At 40.1% G+C, this 21,760-nt stretch overlaps 1 protein-coding gene across 1 annotated transcript in view; it reads right to left on the bottom strand.

Annotated features, from left to right (window-relative positions):
• The window catches only part of DUSP16 (dual specificity phosphatase 16), a 58,231-nt gene extending 46,078 nt beyond the window's left edge, over positions 1–12,153 (bottom strand). Inside the window, exons 1-2 of the mRNA XM_007955011.2 lie at positions 11,926–12,153; positions 10,908–11,046 (exon numbers count right to left, since the gene is read on the bottom strand). Coding sequence (XP_007953202.1) covers positions 10,908–11,046; positions 11,926–12,153 — 367 coding nt within the window. The remainder of the gene's footprint in view (positions 1–10,907; positions 11,047–11,925) is intronic.
• Positions 12,154–21,760: the final 9,607 nt, after the last annotated feature.

Below are 21,760 nucleotides of genomic sequence, written 5' to 3'. Positions count from 1 at the left end.
TAACACTAAGGAAAAGGAAGACACAGAGAGGTGCACAAGAGTTACTGACAACAAAGATAAACACTTTTACATACACAATACTGCACTATCAGTGTTAGCAAACATTAATTTGTGGGTAAATAGATGGGCAGACAGGCTGAATGATCAGGTATGTCTAGGCAGAAGAGAATATACCCATGACCATATGTATATATATATAATATATATATACACATATGGCCATATAAGGTTGGCAGACAATATTTCTACACACATATTTGTATGTGCTATAAGAATGGCCATATTTTATTCCATTAAGCCAAAACTACATATTTATTACACAGAACTATTGACTGATGTAGAAAATGTGTAAATATAACTAGAACTAACGGGGCAAAGTTATGATAACTTCTTAGGTACCATCAATCACCCTGATGGAGTAGGTTGTTGGACATGTGGGCTCTTGGGAGGACATCAGGCTCAAATGGCATAACATACTATACAAAAACACTGTTCCACTTCCTACTTAGGTGAGCAGCGACTGGAGTCTTAAAAGCTTGCAAGCGGCCATCTAGATGCAATAATGGCTCTCTCCTTATCCAGAGCAAAGAAGAATGAAGAAAACCAAAGACACAGGGAAATAATTAGTCCAAAGGGCTAGTGGACCATATGAACCTCAGTCATATCACCATGAGACCAGAAGAACTAGATGGTGCTCAACTACCACTGTCAATCACTCAAAAAGGGATCAGTGCAGGAGATCATGGATAGAGTGGGAGAACAATATGTAACAAAACTCAAAATCATAAAAAAAAAAAAAGACCAGATTTACTAGTCTGATAGAGCCTGATGAGACCTCTGAGACTATGGCCCCTAACGACCCTTCAGGCCTGAAATTGAACTCACTCCTATGGCTTCCAGACAGACACAGAGGGTGATATTTATACCAGGTAGATACACTCCTTAGAATGATCACTCATAGGGGAACAGAAGGGCAGTATTTGCACAGGGAGATAGTTCAGGGGATAGGAATGCATAGGAAAGAAGGACACAGGGAAGAGGTAACTAACTACAGGGAGCAAGTGGGAAGACAGCTGTTACATTGTACGGATTACAGTCAATGTCATGAAACAAAATGTGTATGAACTGCTGTATGGAAAATGAATTTGCTCTGTATACTTTCACTCAAATCACAAAAATTAAAAAAGAAAAAAAAAAAAGCTAAAGAATTCACCTAGAACTGGCATCTCTCCAGAGCTCACAGATGACACGACTGGGGCAAGGGAAGACTCATGTCACCTCTACATCTAGGTAGGTGCTTTTATTTGCTTGTATAAACTGGAAGGATGAAGAACTGAGGTATTAGCTTTAGTATGGTTAACTGTTTAAAAAGACAAAGCCTCAGGCATCATATCATAGCCACTGGGAGCTGGGAAGTGACATAAATAGGCTTACCACATTGGGATGTAGTAATTAGACAAAAGATGACCCAAACTGGATAACTTTATTCAACCAAGGCTCAGAAGCCAAGGCAGCAAACACATGTCAACAAGTAGGTAAAACAGTACCTATTTTTAGTTTATTTTCAGAGACTATAGCTTTTTAGACACAAGAATAGCCGATGTGCCTGAACAGCTGTAGTTATTTTTTTACTGAAATACATTAGTCATCTTTTACCAAATACTACAGGATTTTAAATGGGATAACTGAAGATTTCCTTTCTCCATCAAAAGAACAGAAAAAATGTCAAACTATGTAACAGAACTGAGAATAACAATTCTACCAGCAGCAAAAACTGCAATCAGGAAGATCAAGGTTCTAAGTATACTTCCATTAGGAAGGGCAGTAATTGATTCCATTAAGCCAAAGTACATATTTATTACACAGAACTATGGATTGAAACTAGAAAAATGTGTAAAGATCTGAGTACATTTTTATTCTTTCACAGTTTTAACTACATTAGCAAATCCAACACAAAGAAAAAGAAATATATATTTGGCCTTTAAACACAGCATGCTAACATTCATCTAAGACTTAAGCTGAGCTCAGAGACTAAATGCTTATAAAAATCTTTAGCAAACACCTAGAACACAGTTACATGCTTAGTAAATACTACTTTTATCATTATCCAAAGGCATACTTCAGCACAGAACAGAATAGTAAGACTTTTCATCTGATGATCTCCCTGGCTAAAATAATATATTGCTTTTAATTTTTTATAGATAGTCTATTTTACAAAAATGTCCTGTTGCCAGCACAGTGGTTAAGCACTCATCTGCTAACTGAAAGGTCGGCAGTTTGAACCCACAAGCAGCTCTGTGGGAGAAAGATGTGGCAGTCTGCTTCCATTAAGATTACAGCCCATTACTGTAAAAAGGGGAGCTCTGGTAACATAGTACCTAAAGCACTTGACTGCTAACCAGAAGGCTGGAGGTTCAAACCCTCTAGCCACTCCTCAGAAGGAAGCCTGCGCAATCTATTTCCGCAGTGTTACCGCCTCAGCAACCCAAGGAGGGGTCACTATAAGTCGGGTCCAACTCAATGGCACATAACAACAACAACAACAACAACAACAACTGTAAAAAGACAGAGAAGGGTTTGCTTGGGAAAGGGAACTTACCTAGTAGGTTACCGGGATGGGGAGGGAAAGGGAGGGATTAATTTAGGGCTAGTTGGGGCTTACATGCTGACATGGGTAGTGGGAGGGATATACGGGAAGGATGTATGACCACCACGATGACACTGGGAAATGAGAGGACACTGAACTGTGCTCATAAGAGATAGATGACAGATGTTAAAGCCAACCAATGTGTCCACAATACCACACTGTCATTAACACCAAACACTAGGCTATACAGATAAACACATAAATACCTGAGATGATCAGACAGGGGTCAGTGAATAGAGGTATACTCTAGACCAAGGATAGACTCAGCTGACGCTAATCTTGTACAGACAGCAGTGATACAAAATACCTGCAGTCCTTACAGAAACAATAGAAGACAGACACAGAGTAATCCCTCACAGACATTCCGACACTATGGGAGAGAGATCCAATAGAGCTACTACCTCAGGACCATAGTACTGGGGTATACCAGACTCAATTGGCACAACAAAATACACAAAAGCGTTGCTCCACATCCTACATTGGTGAGTAGCGACTGGGGTCTTAAAAGCTTTCAAGCAGCCATCAAAGATGCAGCTAATGGTCTCCCAGCATCGGAAGTGAAGAAGAATGCACCAAAAAAAAGGGGGGTGGGGCATTTAGGAGCAATTAACCCTGGGAGCTCTGGTAGCATAGTGGCTAAGACACTTGCCTGATAACCAGACGGCTGGCGGTTCAAACCCACCAGCCACTCCTCGGAAGGAAGGTTGGGCATTCCTACTTCCGTAGTGATACTGCCTCGGAAACCCAAGGAGGGGTCGCTATGAGTCGGGGCCGACTCGATGGCAAATAACAACAACAACAACAACAAACCCTAGGACACAATGGCCCTTGAGACCAGAAGAACTAGATGGTGCCCAGCTACCAATGCCAATCACTCAGGAAAGGATCAAATCTGGAGATCCTGGATAGAGTGGGAGGGAAAACGTGGAACAAAATCCAAACACTCAATAATGACCAGAATTACTGGTCAGAGGAAGTCTGGTGAGACTCCCCATACTATGGCCCTGAAATATATTCAGCACCTGGAATAAAACTCACCCCCAGGGCGGGCTCTCAGCCCAATGGTTAGCAAGATGTACATGCAGACCACTCAACCCAGGATGCTGCACCCACACACTCAATAGTATTACATCCCCTAAAGCAATAAACCATGGGACACCAAAGGACCAACATTCAAACTTTGAATGTAAAACAAGCTCTTAAAATAAATATAAAAGCTTACAGCCTTGGAATGGGGCAGTTCTCTGTCCTATAGGGTCCCTATTAATTAGAATCAACTTGATGGCAACGGGTTTATATTTTTATAAGTCGCTTCATTCCAAGTATGAAGTGAAAGTGTAACTCTGATATCTTACAAAGAGGTTGAGAAAGAGCTACCACAACAAGATCCTTTCAGAATAAGCTTGATCTGAAATGGCATCCTTCATTCCAGACCCAGCCTCCTGATGAAATTTTAGAAGACTCTGGAATTACTTGTGATTGTGCCTTGGTAAAACAGTGAGATCTTGGAAGAGTCACTCAACTGCTATTTTCCTCATTTGTAAATGAAAGGGCTGAACTCTATGAATTATTTATGATTCTTTGCTGTAGAGGTTATCCTGTGCTTCATCATAGGATAGAAATGAGTGCTGCAGAATTAATACACTGTTGTAGATCTCTTGCATTTACTTACAAATTTAACAATGGGAATAAAGAAAACAATAAGAACACAGCATTTCTCAGCTGTTGGTTGATTTTTGTTTCTACTAAATTAACCCATTTATTTTCTTTTCTGTAAATAGGCACAAAATAAAAGTCTAAATTCAGCAATTTTTCAACCTGTATTTATTTCTAATCTGTACTCTTAGAACTATAATAGACAAGGGCAAAAAGAATGAAGTGATAGACAATGAATAAGTAAAGACCAAGAAACAAGTTTCTTTTTTTAAAAGAGAACTAGTTTTCTGAAGGTTAACAAAACCAAAAAAGTTGATCAGTAAGTCAACATTAGCAACTGGCCATTTTATTTTCTAACTCATAATGATAATAAGTCAACCAAACCAAAGCCATTGCCATCTAGTTGGTTGCAGATGATAGCAACCCTGTAGGACTGAGCAGAACTGACCCATAGGGTTTCCAAGGTTGTAATCTTTACAGGGAAGCTCTGATGGCGTAGTACCTAAGGCATTTGACTGCTAACCAGGAGGCTGCCAGTTCAAACCCACCAGCCACTCCTCAGAAGGAAGACTGGGCAATCTATTTCCATAGAGATACCACCTCGGAAACCCAAGGAGGGGTTGCTACAGGTGGGAATCTACCCAACTTGATGGCAGGGAGTTTGGTTTTTAAGCACTGCTACAAGTTTTTTTGTTGTTGTTGTTTTTTATTCTTTACATAATAGACTGCCACATTCTTCTCCCACAGAGTGGCTATCGGGTTCGAACCGCCGACCTTACAGTTAGCAGACGAGTGAGTGCTTAACCACTGTGCTACCAGGGCTCCTCATAATGATAATAAATAGCTTTAAAAAAAAAAAAGACGACGACAACTACTGGTGTAGAGAATCCACGTTTTATGCAATATGAGCTTTACAATTGGGCAAGAGTTATTATCCCTTTTTAAGAGCTGAAAAAAAAAAGGTAATTCCAGTTAAGAGTCACCCAGCCAGTGAGTAAGAGACAAAAAACATGGGCTACAGTTCTGACTCCTAGTCTGTTGTTCTTTCCAGCTTAACCTGATGACTCCCTCAATGCAGATGTTAGACTACCTAAGAAGTGGGTGTTAGGCATGGCACTGAGTCAACAAGATGTCCCTGAAACCATCTAAGGATATGGGGACCCTGCACTAAGAGGGCATTCTTTGACACTTGAAGCTAGCTATTTTCTCCTAACCAAAACCAAACCAAACTCACTGCCATCAAGTCAATTCCAACTCATAGCAACCCCCTTTGGGTTTCTGAGGCGGTAAATCTTCATGGAAGTAGATTGCCCAGTCTTCCTTCTGCAGAATGGCTGGTGGGTTTGAACTGCCAACCTTCTGGTTAGCAGTCAGATGCCTTAGCACTATACCACCAGAGCTTCTCTATTTTTTTTTCCCCCTACTATTGTCGTTTTTGCTGATGCTGCAATGATGTTAAGGTTTAAATAAGATTTTAAGATAGATAGTAATCAAAGATTTGTGGACAGGATAGATGAATGACTATCAAAGTAATCATTTCCTTTAGAATACTGATGAGGCTTAGGAAAAGAGGTTGGTCAGGCAGGGGTTAAGGTCCCTGGCAAGTCAGTCCACAGATATGGATAGCACAGGAAAAATTCATTATAAGATTAAGTCCTTAATTTCAGGATTAAAAGGCTGGGAATCATGTCTCACTGATCACTGGAGGTCAATGTAAAGAGAAAGAACCCTTTTCATTTGGTAGAAGCTGAAGTTTACTGGGTTAGCCCCATGCCTAAGCAGGACCTGTTCCATATTAAAGAAAGAAACCTACTGCATTTCACTATAGCATCTTCAAATCCCATCCCTTTCCTTGAATAATTCTTCATTTTCTGTGCTTGTAACTTGGTCCTCCACATAAGCTTGGCTCTCTCTGGTGATAAGGAAAGAGCTTATTAAGAGGCTGCTGTCACGTGCCTAAGGCATTTGACTGCTAACCAGAAGGCTGGCGGTTCAAACCCACCAGCCGCTCCTTGAAAAGAAGACTGGGCAATCTATTTCTGTAGTGATAAAGCCTCAGAAACCCAAGGAGGGGTTGCTATGAGTCGGATCCAACTCCACAGGAATGAGTTTGGGTTTTTTTTGGTTTGTCAGCTTCCTGGGAAGTTTCCCTTCTTCAACGTTATTCTCCTCAGGGAGAATACAAGTAGAATTTGGGCCACAGTTCCTCACTTCTGTACCTCAAATCAAACCAAACCAAACTCACTGCCACAGAGTCCAATCTGACTCATAGCAACACCTCATTGGGTTTCTGAGGCGGTATCTCTACAGAAGTAGACTGCCCAATCTTCCTTCCGAAGAACGGCTGGTGGGTTTGAACCGCCAGCCTTCTGGTTAGCAGCCAAATGCCTTAGGCACTATGCCACCAGAGCTCCTTCTGAATGCAATAGAGGAAATCTATTGTGAAAATAGTCTCCAACAATCCCGTAATTTTCTGTAGCATCTGTGAGAAGCTAGTATGCTTTTCCACAGTCAGTTATTTCCCCACAAGCAAAATATTTAAGAAACATTTGTCAAGATAGATTGTCCTTCTATCCCACCTCCCCAGTATGTTCTCTGAGCAGGTGGACCCTGGCAAAGAAGCAAACTACCAAGAACTTACCTTCCCCAGCACTTACTCCAATTTTCTGTCTACTCTGAGGAACAGACTCAATGACCAACAGACTTCCCAACTGGTCAGAGGCTTTCAGATGGTGGGAGAGGTTATCAGCCAGATAGAACTGTCTCAGATCTCAGATCTGGCCACTGAGAAACTCCCCAACAAGTCAATCCAGACCCTGAAGCCATCACCTAAGCTAAACGAAATACAGGGTTCTGACAACATGGTTGGGCACATGGTGCCATCTATACATTTAATGAGGTGTTTGGTGCTACTTCAGTGGACTTTCATTTAAAGCCCAGGAAACACCTCCTCTGAGTGTGGAGGTCAGGGTATTCTGACTCAGTGTGCTATATACCATGCATACCAAGGGGCTGATTCAGCTGATCAGATTAAGTTTGAGTCCTTTTCATCTTTATTGTCCAATGAGTAAGGAACTCTGGTAGTGCACTGGTTAAAGCACTGACCAAAAGGTTGGTTGTTCAAACCCACCAGCCACTTTGTGAGAGAAAGAGGAAGAAGTCTGCTTCCATAAAGATTTAGAACCTTAGAAACCCTATGAGGCAGTTCTAATCTGTCCTATGAGATGCTATGAGTAGAAATCCACTTGATGGCAATGGGGGATGGGGGGGTGGCAATGAGTACCCGCTTCCCAAAGCTACTTATGATTGATAGGAACTTTCCCAGGTAACAAAGGAGTGTTCTCTTACAAAGAGGGTATGTTGTTGCTGTTTGCTGTTGAGTTGATTCCAACTCATAGTGACCCTATATGGACACAGTAGAACTGTCCCATAGAGCTTCCTAGGCTATAAATTTTATGGGAGTAGGTAACCAGGTTTTTTCTCCTGTGGAGCCACTGCTGGGTTCAAACCACTAATGTTTTGGTTAGCAGCCACGCGCTAAACCACTGAACCACCAGGGTTCCTTAAAGGAAATATAACCAAAAAACCAAACTCACTGCCATCAAGTCAGTTTCAACTCATAACAACACCCACTGGGTTTCCAAGGCTGTAAATCTTTATGGAAGCATATTGCCCAATCTTTCTTCTGCGGAGCAGCTGGTAAGTTCAAACCACCTATTTTCTGGTTATCAGTCAAATGCCTTAACCATTATACCATCAGAGCTCCTTTAAAGGGAGTATACAGGTAGCTTAAACAAATCTGCTAGAAACTTGAAATGAGTTCAATCCTCCAAGAGGACGTTGGCTTGCCTAAGCTGTCAAGTCAGAGTCCCCACAGAGAAAAGGTGTCTCAAGTAAGAGCAGGGTGGAATAACCACTTCGTCATCAAGCACATTTTAGTGTACTTTGTTTAAGGAGAACGCTGATCTCATTAATAGGATTCTAAGGTAAGTCACTCACGGTGGTTATAAGAAGCATGATATAAGCTCCTAAATTCATCCAATTAGGTTAATGAAGCTCTAATAATGGTTATTGTATTTAGTGCAGTTACACTCTCAGTAAAAGAATGTGCCTTCATAACTAAGTATCAGCAGAGATAGAATCTAATATAATTCTCAGTCACAGAATTCTGAAAACTAAATACCAAGACGAACAGTGATTTCTTAAGGATACTGATGGAGAAATCAAATAGAAACACAGTATATGGCTATCAATGATGTGAAAGAGATTGGAGACTACTGACCTGCTTAGGGAACTGAAACAAAAGGTGGTGAGAGATAACAGGAGACACAGAGATATTATCTAAGCTTGCACAGAATTTAAGATGTTAACCTACAAACACATTACTAATTCTAATCTCTTAAACACGAAATGCACAGACTTCTTACAACCAACTGCCAATTACATCTTGTCCACTGCACCATCTTTGAAAGAAATTACTGTAGAGGTGAAAATGACATCTATCAATAGTTTGGGAGCTCTGGTAGCGTAGTGCCTAAGGCACTTGACTGCTAACCAGACGGCTGATGGTTCAAATCCACCAGCCACTCCTTGGAAGGTTGGGAATCTACTTCCATAGTGATACTGCCTCAGAAACCCAAGCAGGGGTCGCTATGAGTTGGGTCTGACTTGACAGCACATAACAACAACAAATCAATATTTTGTTTTCCTTATGACTGCATTCTGAAAAGCACTCCTGCCCAGCACTCCAGCATAATCTATCTCACAGAGTAGCTTTGTATTAAAAGTTACTGTGCATTGCCACAGCCAAGCACGCTGAGGGAATGAGTCACTGGGCCCATGGGCTCAGGATCATGGTCATGGGGGACATCAAGCTCAACTGGCATAACATACTACACAAAAACATTGTTCTACATCCTACTTAGGTGAGTAGCAACTGGGGTCTTAAAAGCTTGCAAGTGGCTATCTAAGATACAATAATTGGTTTCTCCTCATCCAGAGCAAAGAAGAATGAAGAAAACCAAAGACTCATGGAAACAATTAGTCCAAGGGACTAGTGGACCATGTGAAACTTAGCCTACATGGCCCTGAGACCAGTAGAACTAGACGGTGCCTAGCTACCACTGTCAACCACTCAGAAAGGGATCAAAATAGGTGTTCCTGGATAAAGTGCGAGAAAAATGTGGAATAGAACTCAAACTCATAAAAAAGACCAGGTTTACTGGTCTGAGAGACTGGTCAAACTCCTGAGACTATGGCCCCAGGCCCCAAGTCACCCTTCGGGCCTGGAATTGAACTCACTCCCATGGCTTCCAGCCAAACAACAGGCATATAAGGTGAACATTGACACCTGGTAGATACACTCCTTAGAACAATCAACCATGGGAGATCCGAGGGGCAGTACTTGCACAGGGAGATAGCTCAGAGGGCAGGAATCCATAGTAAAGAAGGACACAGGGGAAGGGTAACTACAGGGAGGAAGTGGGAAGAGAGCTGTTACATTGTGGGGAACTGCAGTCAATGTCATGAAACAAACAAAATGTGTATGAACTGCTACCTGAAAAATGAATTTGCTCTGTAAACTTTCACCCAAATCACAATTAAAAAAATAAAAACCACAGCCAGAGGGGGTAAAAAAAAAAAGTTACTGTGCATTGTCAAACTGTATTCCTCTGCTCTGCTAACCAGTGCCAGTGAAAGAGCTTTAGTAATCCATGCAAAACAGACAGAAGCAAAGGGTGAAAATGCTGCTCTTGAATTCTCACCATGCTCCCCCACACCCTGCAGGGTGTTCTTGTTGTTATGTGGCAGTCAGCCCCGACTCATAGCAACCCCTCCCTGGGTTTCTGAGGCAGTATCTCTATGGAAATAGACTGCCCAACCTTCCTTCCGAGGAGTGGCTGGTGGGTTTGAACCTCCAGTCTTCTGGTTAGCAGTCAAGTGCCTTAGGCACTACGCTACCAGAGCTATTTAGTCTTTCTCATGCACTTTATAAAATCGTTTAGTTGCTTAACATCTGCAAGTTGAAAAGTTCATTTTTTCATCATAAAAATATGTAAGTTTTTAAATAGTTCCCTTAATTATTTAGGAGAAACATTCTACACATTCTCTATTTTATAGCTTATAATGTCCAAGAATGATGACCTTACCTCTGGAGTCTACTTTAATTATAAATGTTTGATAAGAGTTTTGACACTAGTCTGGTTCTTGCTACAGCGAGGGGGAACCAACAGCAGGAAATGAAATGTAAGGCATTTATTAATGTTCTAAGATCACAGGTGATTGGAAAAGACCCCAGTCAAAAGTCTTCAGCTATCTATATCTACATAGCGACTGTGGCACTTCTAGCTAATAAATATGGTAACCAAGTGAACAGACATTTGAGCTCAGTCAGAAATACAATGAAGAAAGTGGGAGAATGGCAGTACTCAAGTTAAATAGAACACTTACATCAATCAAAAGCTACAGAGTAAGTCATTTTACACAATAAACACAGATTACAGATGATCTATTACACTTGGAACTCACTGTGCCCCACTCCTTACTAACACATCACACAGCTCAGAGAGATTTGGAATCCTCTGAATTCTACCACAAACCTTACCTGCAAGCAGGTGAACAGAGTTGAAGCTCTTCTCCAGTTTACCCAGAAGTACAGTGAGAAAACAATCTGAAGATAGAGAGGCAACATCTTGGGAGCTTTGATCGTAAACTACAACCTTCTGGCTGCAATCAATATCGATCTGAAATGCAAACATGAGGCTGTTAGGAAGAAAGGAAGGTGAGAAAAATAACCCCTTAAACTACTGGTTGAGTCAAATCACTCATTTACTGATGTTGAAGCAGAAACTGCTTCCTGTTGTCAGTTAAAAATTTGGGTAAGAATGAGATGAGGTCAACTTACTAAATAAACCTAGCACACAAATTGTTTAGATGCTTGTAAAAATCAACTTTTAAAAGACAAGACTGATGGTATTTCTCTGTGGATGTAGTTCAAACTCCTTGGTTTTAAACCCTTATAAGATGGTAGAGCTCATAAAACAAAATAATGTACAAGATAAACATAGTGAACTAAAACATTTTTTTAAACGTGTTCTATATTAAGAATGAAATCAGTTTTTTTTTTTTAAATAAAATTAAAACATTTTTATTTTTATTTCATTTTTATGCAAACAAAAAGCCTTATCTGTCACAGAGATGGCATTTTGGTATTGTAGGAATAACTTTCCATGAAGATAATATCCTTACTCTTGATCAATGGTACCTCACCTTCCCATACATAAAAAGCACCTCTAAAATAATATAATTAGTTCCTACTTGCTTTCTAATGCATTTGAAAAGAACTATGTTCCTTTCAGTAAAACTTATAGATAACACAAAATAAATGTTTAAATTAAAACAATTTTAGCAAGCTATTAATAGAAAAACACAGTACTTAGCTAAATTAAAGCAAGTTAACCTTTTTGTATAGTTTAGAAATATTATTCTGAGGTACTGTAAGGTACCAAAATTTAAAAAGCAACTGACATGTCCTCGAATTACTTTCTACCATCAAAAATTAGGTTCATTTAAAATTATTTCCCATTCAGTGTGCCTATTTTAAAAAGAAAGCAAGCATTTACCTTATGTTTTGCTGAATGCTGGATGAGTTCTGTAATTAACACTTTGTCCTGCTGCAACCTTCGCTTCATAAGCTTGGAGCAGTTGATATTAATGGCTTCCAAAATGTGGGATGTATTGTATTCCACAAAAGGCCGGCTATCAATTAGCAGCACTTTTTCCGTTCCACTTTCCAGCAGAGCCACCAACCTCTCAGTAACAATTTGAGTTCCAGTCATCTCATGGGCCATGACAACAATAAGTCCTCTTTTCCCACCTCCTTCTTTAATTTGCCACGATGATGTAACGGTGGTGTGCTCAAAGGCTCAGCCACTCCATTGTACTAAAAATGTATGAGGTCAGGCTGGTAGTGACTGGCAAAAGGAGAGTTAAACCCATTTTCAGCAACAGCCCTCCAAGTGAATGTCTCTTTCTCTTTCCTGTTGATGTGCTCTTGCAAAGGACTCCTTCCACAAAGCAGCCCCTCACATTTGATTCATAAAGAGATGACTGGAATAACCATTCCACAACAAAAGATGCTTTGGGGCAGCCACTGCATTACATCATTCTTTACCTTTGCTCCCTCGCTCCAACAGCTTCATGCTGGACTGAAAGCCTACACAAAGAGAGAAAGACAGAAAACAAAACATGAGGTCAAAAAAAGAAGAAAAAGCATCAGATTAGAGAGCGTGTATAATTCATAATATTTACTCCATTAATCTAATTCCATACTTGAGGCACTCTTTCATTTGAACAAACAAACCAAATGGACAAATAGGTATGACCTCAGAAAAATGTGTTAGCTATAATTCAAATTTTACCTCAAAATGTAAAACCTCAAAGGCAACAGAACAAGGCACACTCATGAATTACAATCACCTGGGCCCAGCATTAATTGACATGCAGATTAAAATTTAAAAGGGCTATCAAAAGCTGCTTGAAGTATTATTATTCCAAAGGTTGTCCTCCATCTTACTTGCTTATTTCTTGTAAACAGCATACACAACAGCTGCTGACTAGGTAAACAATCTGTATTAAAAGGATAGAAATCCTCTCTGATGGCTGGAGAAGTGCTGTGACCAGTGAGTATGCATATGCACATGGACCATGGCGCAAACATCTGCTCTGGTAGCATAGTGGCTAAGGAACTTGACTGCTAACCAGAAGGCTGGCAGTTCAAACCCACCAGCCACTCTTCAGAAGGAAGATGGGGCAATCTACTTCTGTAGTGATACTGCCTCGGAAACCCAAGTAGGGGTCACTATGAGTCGGGTCCAACTTGACAGCACGTAACAACTAAGAGAGAAGATGCAAGAAAACAGGAGGTTCTATAAATGTCATCTCTTTTTCAGGAAGAAAAGGGGCAGAAATGACTGACAGCAACTCCAAGCCAATTTCTGGGGGCTCCTGCTGCACTTAGCTCCACCAAAACAGTCTACAGCTCTGATCCTTGCTTACCCCTCACCTTCTCATGACTCATTCTTAAGAGAATCACTCCGTCTTAGAAAAGCTCACGTAACCTGGAACTCCAGGCAAGCAACTCAGACATAAAAACACACACGACTCCAACTCATAATGACATCACTTATGTCAGAGTAGAACTGCACTCTGCAGGGCTTCCAATGGCTGCATGTCTGGAAGCAGATTGCCAGGCCTTTCTTTTGAAGTACTCCTGGGTGGGCTCAAATCACCAACTTTTAGTTAGCAGATGAGTACATTAACCATTCGCACCACCCAGAGACCCAGACCTACAGGCACCTGAATGTGGACCCAGTGCTTCCCTGCTCTTGCAGAATTCTTGTGATGACCATTTCCTAATTAATTATCCCTAGTGGGAGCTCTGGTGGTGTAGTGCCTAAGACACTTGACTGCTAACCAGAAGGCTGGCGGTTCAAACCCACTCACCACTCCGCGGAAGAAGTTTGGGCAATCTACTTCTGTAGTGATATCGCCTCTGAAACCCAAGGAGGGATCGCTATGAGTTGGGTCCGACTCAACGGGACATAATAACAACAAGTAGGAGCTTCATACCCGCAGTTTGGATCTCACCCTGATATTCCATATTCTCAGATTTTTAACATCCCTGATCCATCTCTGCCTATATGAAACACTCTACTACACACAGCCAACACCCACTATCAGCATTCACCTTACAGAGGGTAAGCAATTTGATGGCAGAGGTTTTCTACTTTCTATTCTATTTCTTACCCCCATAGGGCTTTACACTATTGCAGTAAGTAAAATCCTTCTTGTCACCAAAATGACTTAAGATTCTAAAATTTGACTGCTTTCAGATCAAGATAGTAGGACTCTCAAAAATCACTGGGTCCAGCTTCCTAATTTTATGCTTATAAGTGAGAAACCGAAGCAAAGAGAAGAAAGAGGGAGCAAGATACAGAAAGTGACCCTGCCATTTACTTGTTACGTGACTTTGACAAATCATATAAACTGAACCAGTTTCCTCATCTATAAAATGTGGATATGATATTGGCCTTGTCTCCTCATGAAGTTTGTTGTGAGGACAAAATTAATCTAAATGACCTAAAGTGTTATTAAGTAAAAAAAATCCATTAAAGATTACATAGAGAAAGCAGGAAAAATTCTCTAAAGATGCGGATGGTGAGCAGAGCTGGTTTGCATGTGGAATCTATATCACCCAGCAAATAAATATAGAAGCAATTCCATTCTCCTATAGTCCAGCTGGGAGCTCTGGTAGCGTAGTGCCTAAGGCATTTGATTGCTAATCAGAAGGCTGGTGGTTCAAACCCACAAGCCACTCCTCGGAAGGAAAGTTGGGCAATCTACTTCCACAGTGATACCGCCTCAGAAACCCAAGGAAGGGTCACTATGAGTCGGGTCTGACTCAATGGCAGTGAGTTTGCTTTGGTTTTTGGTATAGCCCGGATGCTAACCAAAATGTTGGAGGCTTGAATCCACCACCAGAGGTGCCTCAGAAGAAAGGCCTGGCAAACTATTTCAAAAACTCAGCCATTGAAAACCTGAGGAGCATAGTTTTATTATGACACACATGGGTTCAGTGTGAGTCAGAATCAACTCCATGGCATTGGTTTATAGTTTAAGCACAACCAAGCTGTGTTCTTTCTCACAGAGCCAGGCACGCTTTAGAGCTAGAAAGTGGCTGAGAAATCCTCTCATCCACCTCCCTACATTTTACAAATTACTAAATAGCTCCATTTAATACATTATTTATCCATTTCTTGTCTTCCAACAAACTGAGAAGTTTCACTACATTAATGCCTTTTACTGCCTTATAGCAATGAAGTACAAAAACCATCTCTATTTTCAATTGAAGAAACCAGAGCAGAAAATGTGCCCTAGTCATTCAACTAAACCTTTGCAAAGCACCTATCAAGGATGTAGCACTGAATCAAGTCCTGACCGCTCAGTGGCACAGTTTACTGCAATGTAAGGTCCTGAACTCAGATTGTCTGACTCTCAAACCAGGACTCTTACTACCGTGTTACCTTGTTTTCCCTGAGTACCTGTTCCCATAATGGGACTGGATTGGGAAAGAATGATGTGACTTATCCATGAAGGTGCTCAGGTAGCACAAAAAGTGGACATTTGAGAGTAAGAGTGAGTTGATTCCAACAATAGCACTGAGTCTCTGGGTCTGATTGGCTCTTCTCAATGATAAAATCAGGATAGAACAAAGTAGTTATCTGGGTTAGCAGATCAAGGGACAAAGGGAGGGAGAAGACAGCACACATGCAAAAGCTGACACGTTCTCATCTTTGCTTCGCTTCAGCCAAAGCGATTTGGGCTTATGAGAATAAGCTCAAATGACCAAAACCAAAGACAGGCTATAGTAAATGGCTCCACAGAGCAGAAAATGATCATTCTTACCCAGAAAACCAGAGAGGCAATACTTCAGATATACACACCAAAAAAAACCTTTCCCTGACCAAGAAAAAGTCTAATCAAAGTGACTCTAAAATGAGGATATAACAGAAGCAAAGAGGTGAGAGTGAAATGTGGATACAGTTACAGCCTTGTTCAGTGTTGTAAGGTGGCCAGCTGGAGTCCTCCTATTCCACCTTTATGCCCAGGGTCTGGTTTTTGTAGTACCAAATAGCTTATGCGAGAGGCAGAGCCCAGACAAGGGGGTATGGAAAGTGGGGTTATCATGACTATAAACCTCATCATTTACAACTGGAGATTTTTGTAAATCACCATCCTGGACTACAATTCTAATTTTAAAATGTTCACTACAATCATTGTTCATTTGTTGTTCTCAAGACTGTCAGAGATCAAGGATCTCTATATCCCTGAGATTAAAAATATGTCTGTAATAGTTTATTTTCAAAATACTGGCATTAAACAGCATTAAAAGGTGATACCAAAACCTAACTCACTGTCATCAAATAGAAAGATAATAAAAATATTTTGTTAGCAAAACTAGAGCTAACCTTACTCAAAATTTCTGCAAAAGGTCAAAATGAATAAAAACTCTTAGATTGAACCACAGAGGCCCAAGCACCTATAGCAAAACCAGAGCTTCAAACTGGTTTGAAAAGGTTCAGTCATGGCCAACGGGCATGGCAACCAGAGATCTCTTGAACATTGGATTTTGATGAATAGGAAACAGGCAGAGGTGTCTTGCTCAAAGATGGCAGCTGACTATGCTGCTTTGAATGTGTGTCATGGTGTAGCCACACATCATCTTTGAGCATGGCATCGCTGCCTGTTTCCAATTCAGATCAACAGATTTGGTTGCTATGTAATGGATATGCTGCCCTTGTTACTGTCAGCTATGACTGAACTATTGTGAACTGGTTTAAAGACCTGAGCAAAACGAACTTTGCTATTTATGTATTAGCCAATTTTTTAAGTTTTTATTAGTTTAACTTTTAATAGGTAATATATTCACATGGTTCAAAAAAATTAAAAGATGAGAAGATAATGGGAGGGCAGGGAAACTAGATTAATGGAAACAGAACAACTAGAATGGAAATAATGAGAATGCTGACACATTGTGAAAAATGTAACCAATATCCTTGAACAAAACGTACAAAAATTGTTAAATGGGAACCTAATTTGCTGTGTACACTTTACCAGAAACAAAGTATTTTAAAAATTTAAAGTAAAAAATGTAAACACACTATGAATATATAATTTATTGTATGTCAATTATACCTCAATGAAGCTGCTAAAAATTGCCATGATACTGAAATTCCAACACACTTAAATAAAAAAATGAACACACTGAAAAGTCTCCTCACAAACCACTATGAAGAGTTTCTTCTGATTTTTCCCAAAGATTTTTCAAATAAATACAGAATGAAACACAAATACATTATTTTTTTTCCTCTTTTTTGTTTAAATAGCTACACAATATATACATTATTTTGCACCTTTTTTTTCCACTTCAATTTGATATGTGTAATATTTCATTTGAATGTGATTCAATTCTATATACTCATGTGTTTTCCATATATGTATTTTTGATCATCTAAATAAGACATGTAGAAACAGTGTAACATAAGCCTCCTTTCTCCTGTTTACCTGAGTACTCAAAAGCTGAATATTAAGTAATTCATAATAATGAACTTGATAGGCCAGCAAAATGTTTTATGGCTTCCTAATGAGATAGTAAGAAGCTCTAGTAGCGTAATGGTTAAAGCACTGGGCTGCTAACCAAAAGGTAGTAGTTTGAACCCACCTGAGGAGGAGGAGATAGGCTGCTTCCACAGAGATTTACAGCCTTGGAAACTCTATAGAGATGTTCTACTCTGTCCTAAAGAGTCACCAGGAGTGGGACTTGACTTGATGGCAGTGGGTTGGTTTGTTTGTTCATTTGTTTTTTTGAGACAGTATCCTCAATGCACTACTAAGGCTTAAAAGAAACTTACAAATGTGACAATGCATATTCATAGAATTATGGAAGCTATCTTTTTAAGGATACCCTAAAGTCAATAAACCAGTATTGATCAAACCAAAGACTAGTAACCATAACCAGGGCCACTAAATAAGTAACTGCAAGGTTATTTCTACAGAAATGTTGTTGTTGTTATGTGCCATCAAGTTGGTCCTGACTCATAGCGACCCTTAGTTGGGTTTCCGAGGCAGTATCACTACGGAAGTAGGACTGCCCAACCTTCCTTCCAAGGAGTGGCTGGTGGGTTTGAACCGCCAGCCTTCTGGTTAGCAGTCAAGTGTTCTACAGAAATAGGGGTTTTTAATGAGTGTATGATCATATATGGATGGTTACAGGCATGTAAGTATACAGGTAAGTACAGGTATATATACCTATGGGTATATGTTGTATGTTGTTGTTAGGTGTCATCAAGCTGGCTGCAACTCATAGCAACCCCATGTACAAAAGAGTAAAATACTGCCTGGTCCTGTCCCATCCTCACAGTATTTGCTATGCTTAACCCCATCATCATAGTCACTATGTCAATCTATCTAATTGAGGGTCTTCCCCTTTTTTGTTGACCCTCTGCTAAGCATGATACTCCTCCTCTCCAGGGACCAATCCTTTCTGACAATATGACCAAAGTATGTGACACAAAGTCTGGCCATTCTTGCTTTTAAGGAGGATTCTGGCTGTACTTCTTCCAACACATTGTACACAGAGAAAAGTATATGTATATGAAAACACAGAAATGTTTATGCAGGCACATACATTCATGAAAGACACAACTACAGATACTCCTCAGACAAAACTCAACACTTTTTGAGATTGGTTTTCTAGGTTTGAAAGCTTAGGACCACAGTCTCATGGGACAATTCAGTCAACTGGTATAACATAGTTCACAAAGTTCATGTTCTGTATCATAGTGAAATGAGTAGCATCTGGGGTCTTAAAAGCATCTAAGATACTATTGGTCTTTATTCCTCAGAAGCAAAAAAGTAAGAAGTTAACCACAATCACAAAGGTATACATGGCTGATAGCTTACATGAGCCATGACCTCATCTACCCTGAGACCAGAAGAACTAAATAGTGCCTGACTACCACTACTGACATTCTAACCGCAGTCACAACAGATGGTCCCAGATAGAATGGGAGAAAAATGTAGAAAAAACCCTCAAATTCTTAACAACAACAACAAAAAAAGTCCAGACTAACGGGCCAGTTGAGATTAGAGGGCTCCCTAAGACTATTGCCATGAGACCTTAAACCAAAACTATCCACTGAGATCATCTTTAGTGAGATAAGAGTGGCACATACAAAAACAGTTATTACCCATAAGATTGGTGCTGTCCTAGAAAACCATCTATACAAGACCAAAAGTTAAAATGAAAGCAAGGATGAGAAGATAAGAGGGTAGGTAAATTAGAGTACTGAAACTGGAACAACTCTAACACAAAGAGAATGGTGACCCACTGTGAAAAATGTGACTAATGTCATGAAACAATTTGCGTGGAAATTATCAAATGGGAAGTTAACTTGCCGTGAAAATTTTCACCAAAAACACAAAGTATTACTTTTTAAAAAGAAAGAAAGGTTTTTCAAACACTTTATTTACCTAGGGGTAGAGATAGGCAGAGGCAACATTTTATTATTACAAAAATGATTATGCATATCAGAAAACAGGAAAACCCCTGAAGAACTGCAATTTCTAGCTTATTTCACATTTCAACAAATTGTGTCTTATATTTTATAACATTTAATAATGTAGAAGGAGATTTCATACTCGCTCCTTAATAGCATTAAAGAGGAGGATGATGCGTCACTTAGCTTAGAAAGCTCTCAAAGCAGGACTGGGAAAGAGCTGCATTATCAGAGTAAAATCAGGCTTACTCATATGGATAAGGTAAAGCTTTCGAGACCTCCATTTGCTGACATGGCACCACTCAAATTGAGGAGAAACAGCGGCAAACATCCACTAATAATCAGAACATGGAATGTATGAAGTATGTATCTAGGAAAACTGGAAGTTGTCAAAAATGAAATGGAACACATAAAGATCGATATCCCAGGCATTAGTGAGCTGAAATGGACTGGTTTTGGCCATTTTGAACCAGACAACCATATGATCTACTATGCTGAAATAACAGTTTAAAGAAGAATGGCGTGGCATTCATCATCACAAAGGATGTTTCAAGATCTGCTGTGCATGGGGTCGCTATGAGTCGGAAATGACTTGACGGCACTTAACAACAAACAACAAGATCTGTCCTGAAGTACAATGCTGTCAGTGATAGGATAATATCCATACGCCTACAAGGAAGACCAATTAATACAACTATTATTCAAATTTATGCACCAACCACCAAAGCCAAAGATGACCGAATTGAAGATTTTTATCAATGTCTGCAGCCTGAAATTGACCGAACATGCAATCAGAATGTGTTAATTATCACTGGTGACTGGGATGCAAAAGTTGGAAACAAAGAAGAATCATCAGTAGATGGAAAATTTGACCTTGGTGACAGAAATAATGCTGGAATTCAGATGGTAGAAATTTTGCAAGACCAATGACTTATTTATTGCAAACACCTTTTTTCAACAACACAAACAGCGGCTGTATACGTGGACTTCACCAGATGGAACACACAGGAATCAGACTGACTACGTCTGTGGCAAGAAGCAATGGAGAAGCTCAGTATCTTCAGCCAAAACCAGGCCAGGAGCTGATTGTGGAACAGACCATCAACTGCTCATATGCAAGTTCAACTTGAAGTTAAAGACAATGAAAACAAGTCCACAAGAGCCAAAATATGATCTAGAATATATCTCTCCTGGATTTAGAAACCATCTAAGAAATAGATTTGACCTATGACCGAAAACCAGAATTGATGGATGACATCAAGAACATCATCCATGAAAAAAGCAAGAGGTCACTAAAAAGACAACAAAAGAAGACCAAAATGGATGACAGAAGAGACTCTGAAACTTGCCCTTGAGTGGAGAGTAGCTAAAGCAAATGGAAAAAATGACAAGATAAAAGAAATGAACCAAAGATTTCAAAGAGCAGCTCGAGAAGACAAAGCCAATTACTATAATGAAATGTGCAAAGACCTGGAGTTAGAAAACCAAAAGGGAAGAACACACTCAGCATTTCTCAAGCTGAAAGAATTGAGGAAAACATTTAAGCCTCGAATTGCAATACTGAAAGATTCTAAGGGCAAAATATTGAATGATGCAGGGAACATCAAAAGAAGATGGAAGGAATACACAGAGTCACTGTACCAAAAAGAACTGGTTGATCGTAGCATATGATCTAGAACCAACGGTATTGAAGGAGGAAGTCAAAGCTGCAATGGAGGAACTGGCAAAGAACAAGGCTCCGGGAATTGACGGAATACCCATTGAGGTATTTCAACAAACAGATGCTGCACTGGAGGCACTCACTTGGTTATTCCAAGAGATCTGGAAGACAGCTACCTGGCCAACTGACTAGAAGAGACCCACATTTGTACCTGTTCTAAAAAAAGATGATGTCACAATATGTGGAAATTATCGAACAATATCATTAATATCGCACGCAAGCAAGATCTTACTGAAAATAATTCAAAAACTGTTGCAGCAGTATATTGATAGAGAACTTCCAGAGGTACAAGCTAGATTCAGAAGAGGATGTGGAAAAAGGGATATAATAGCTGCTGTGACCACTGGAGCTGTCTGTCAACTTGGCTGGACCACAATTCTGTGTGGTTTGAGCTGTTGTGGTGTGGTTGTTCCCATGATGGGATCAGATGACTATGTTCTGAGTGGCCAATCTGTTGAAGGAGAGTTTCCCTAGGCGTGTGGCCTGCTTCCAGTATATCCAAGGACATCCTGGGAAGAGAGACATTCTTTTGTGGATCGGGATTCTGTTGTGCTACCTACAACTGTCCCCGTGAATGAACAGTCCACCATTCGGCCTGGAGATCTTGGATTCATCATT

Source organism: Orycteropus afer, unplaced genomic scaffold (assembly GCF_000298275.1).
Source record: "Orycteropus afer afer isolate SDZICR_OR568_19922 unplaced genomic scaffold, OryAfe1.0 scaffold00488, whole genome shotgun sequence".
Taxonomy (NCBI): Eukaryota; Metazoa; Chordata; class Mammalia; order Tubulidentata; family Orycteropodidae; genus Orycteropus; species Orycteropus afer.
The sequence above is the reverse complement of the archived record's forward strand: the minus strand, read 5'-3'. Positions and strand labels throughout refer to the sequence as shown.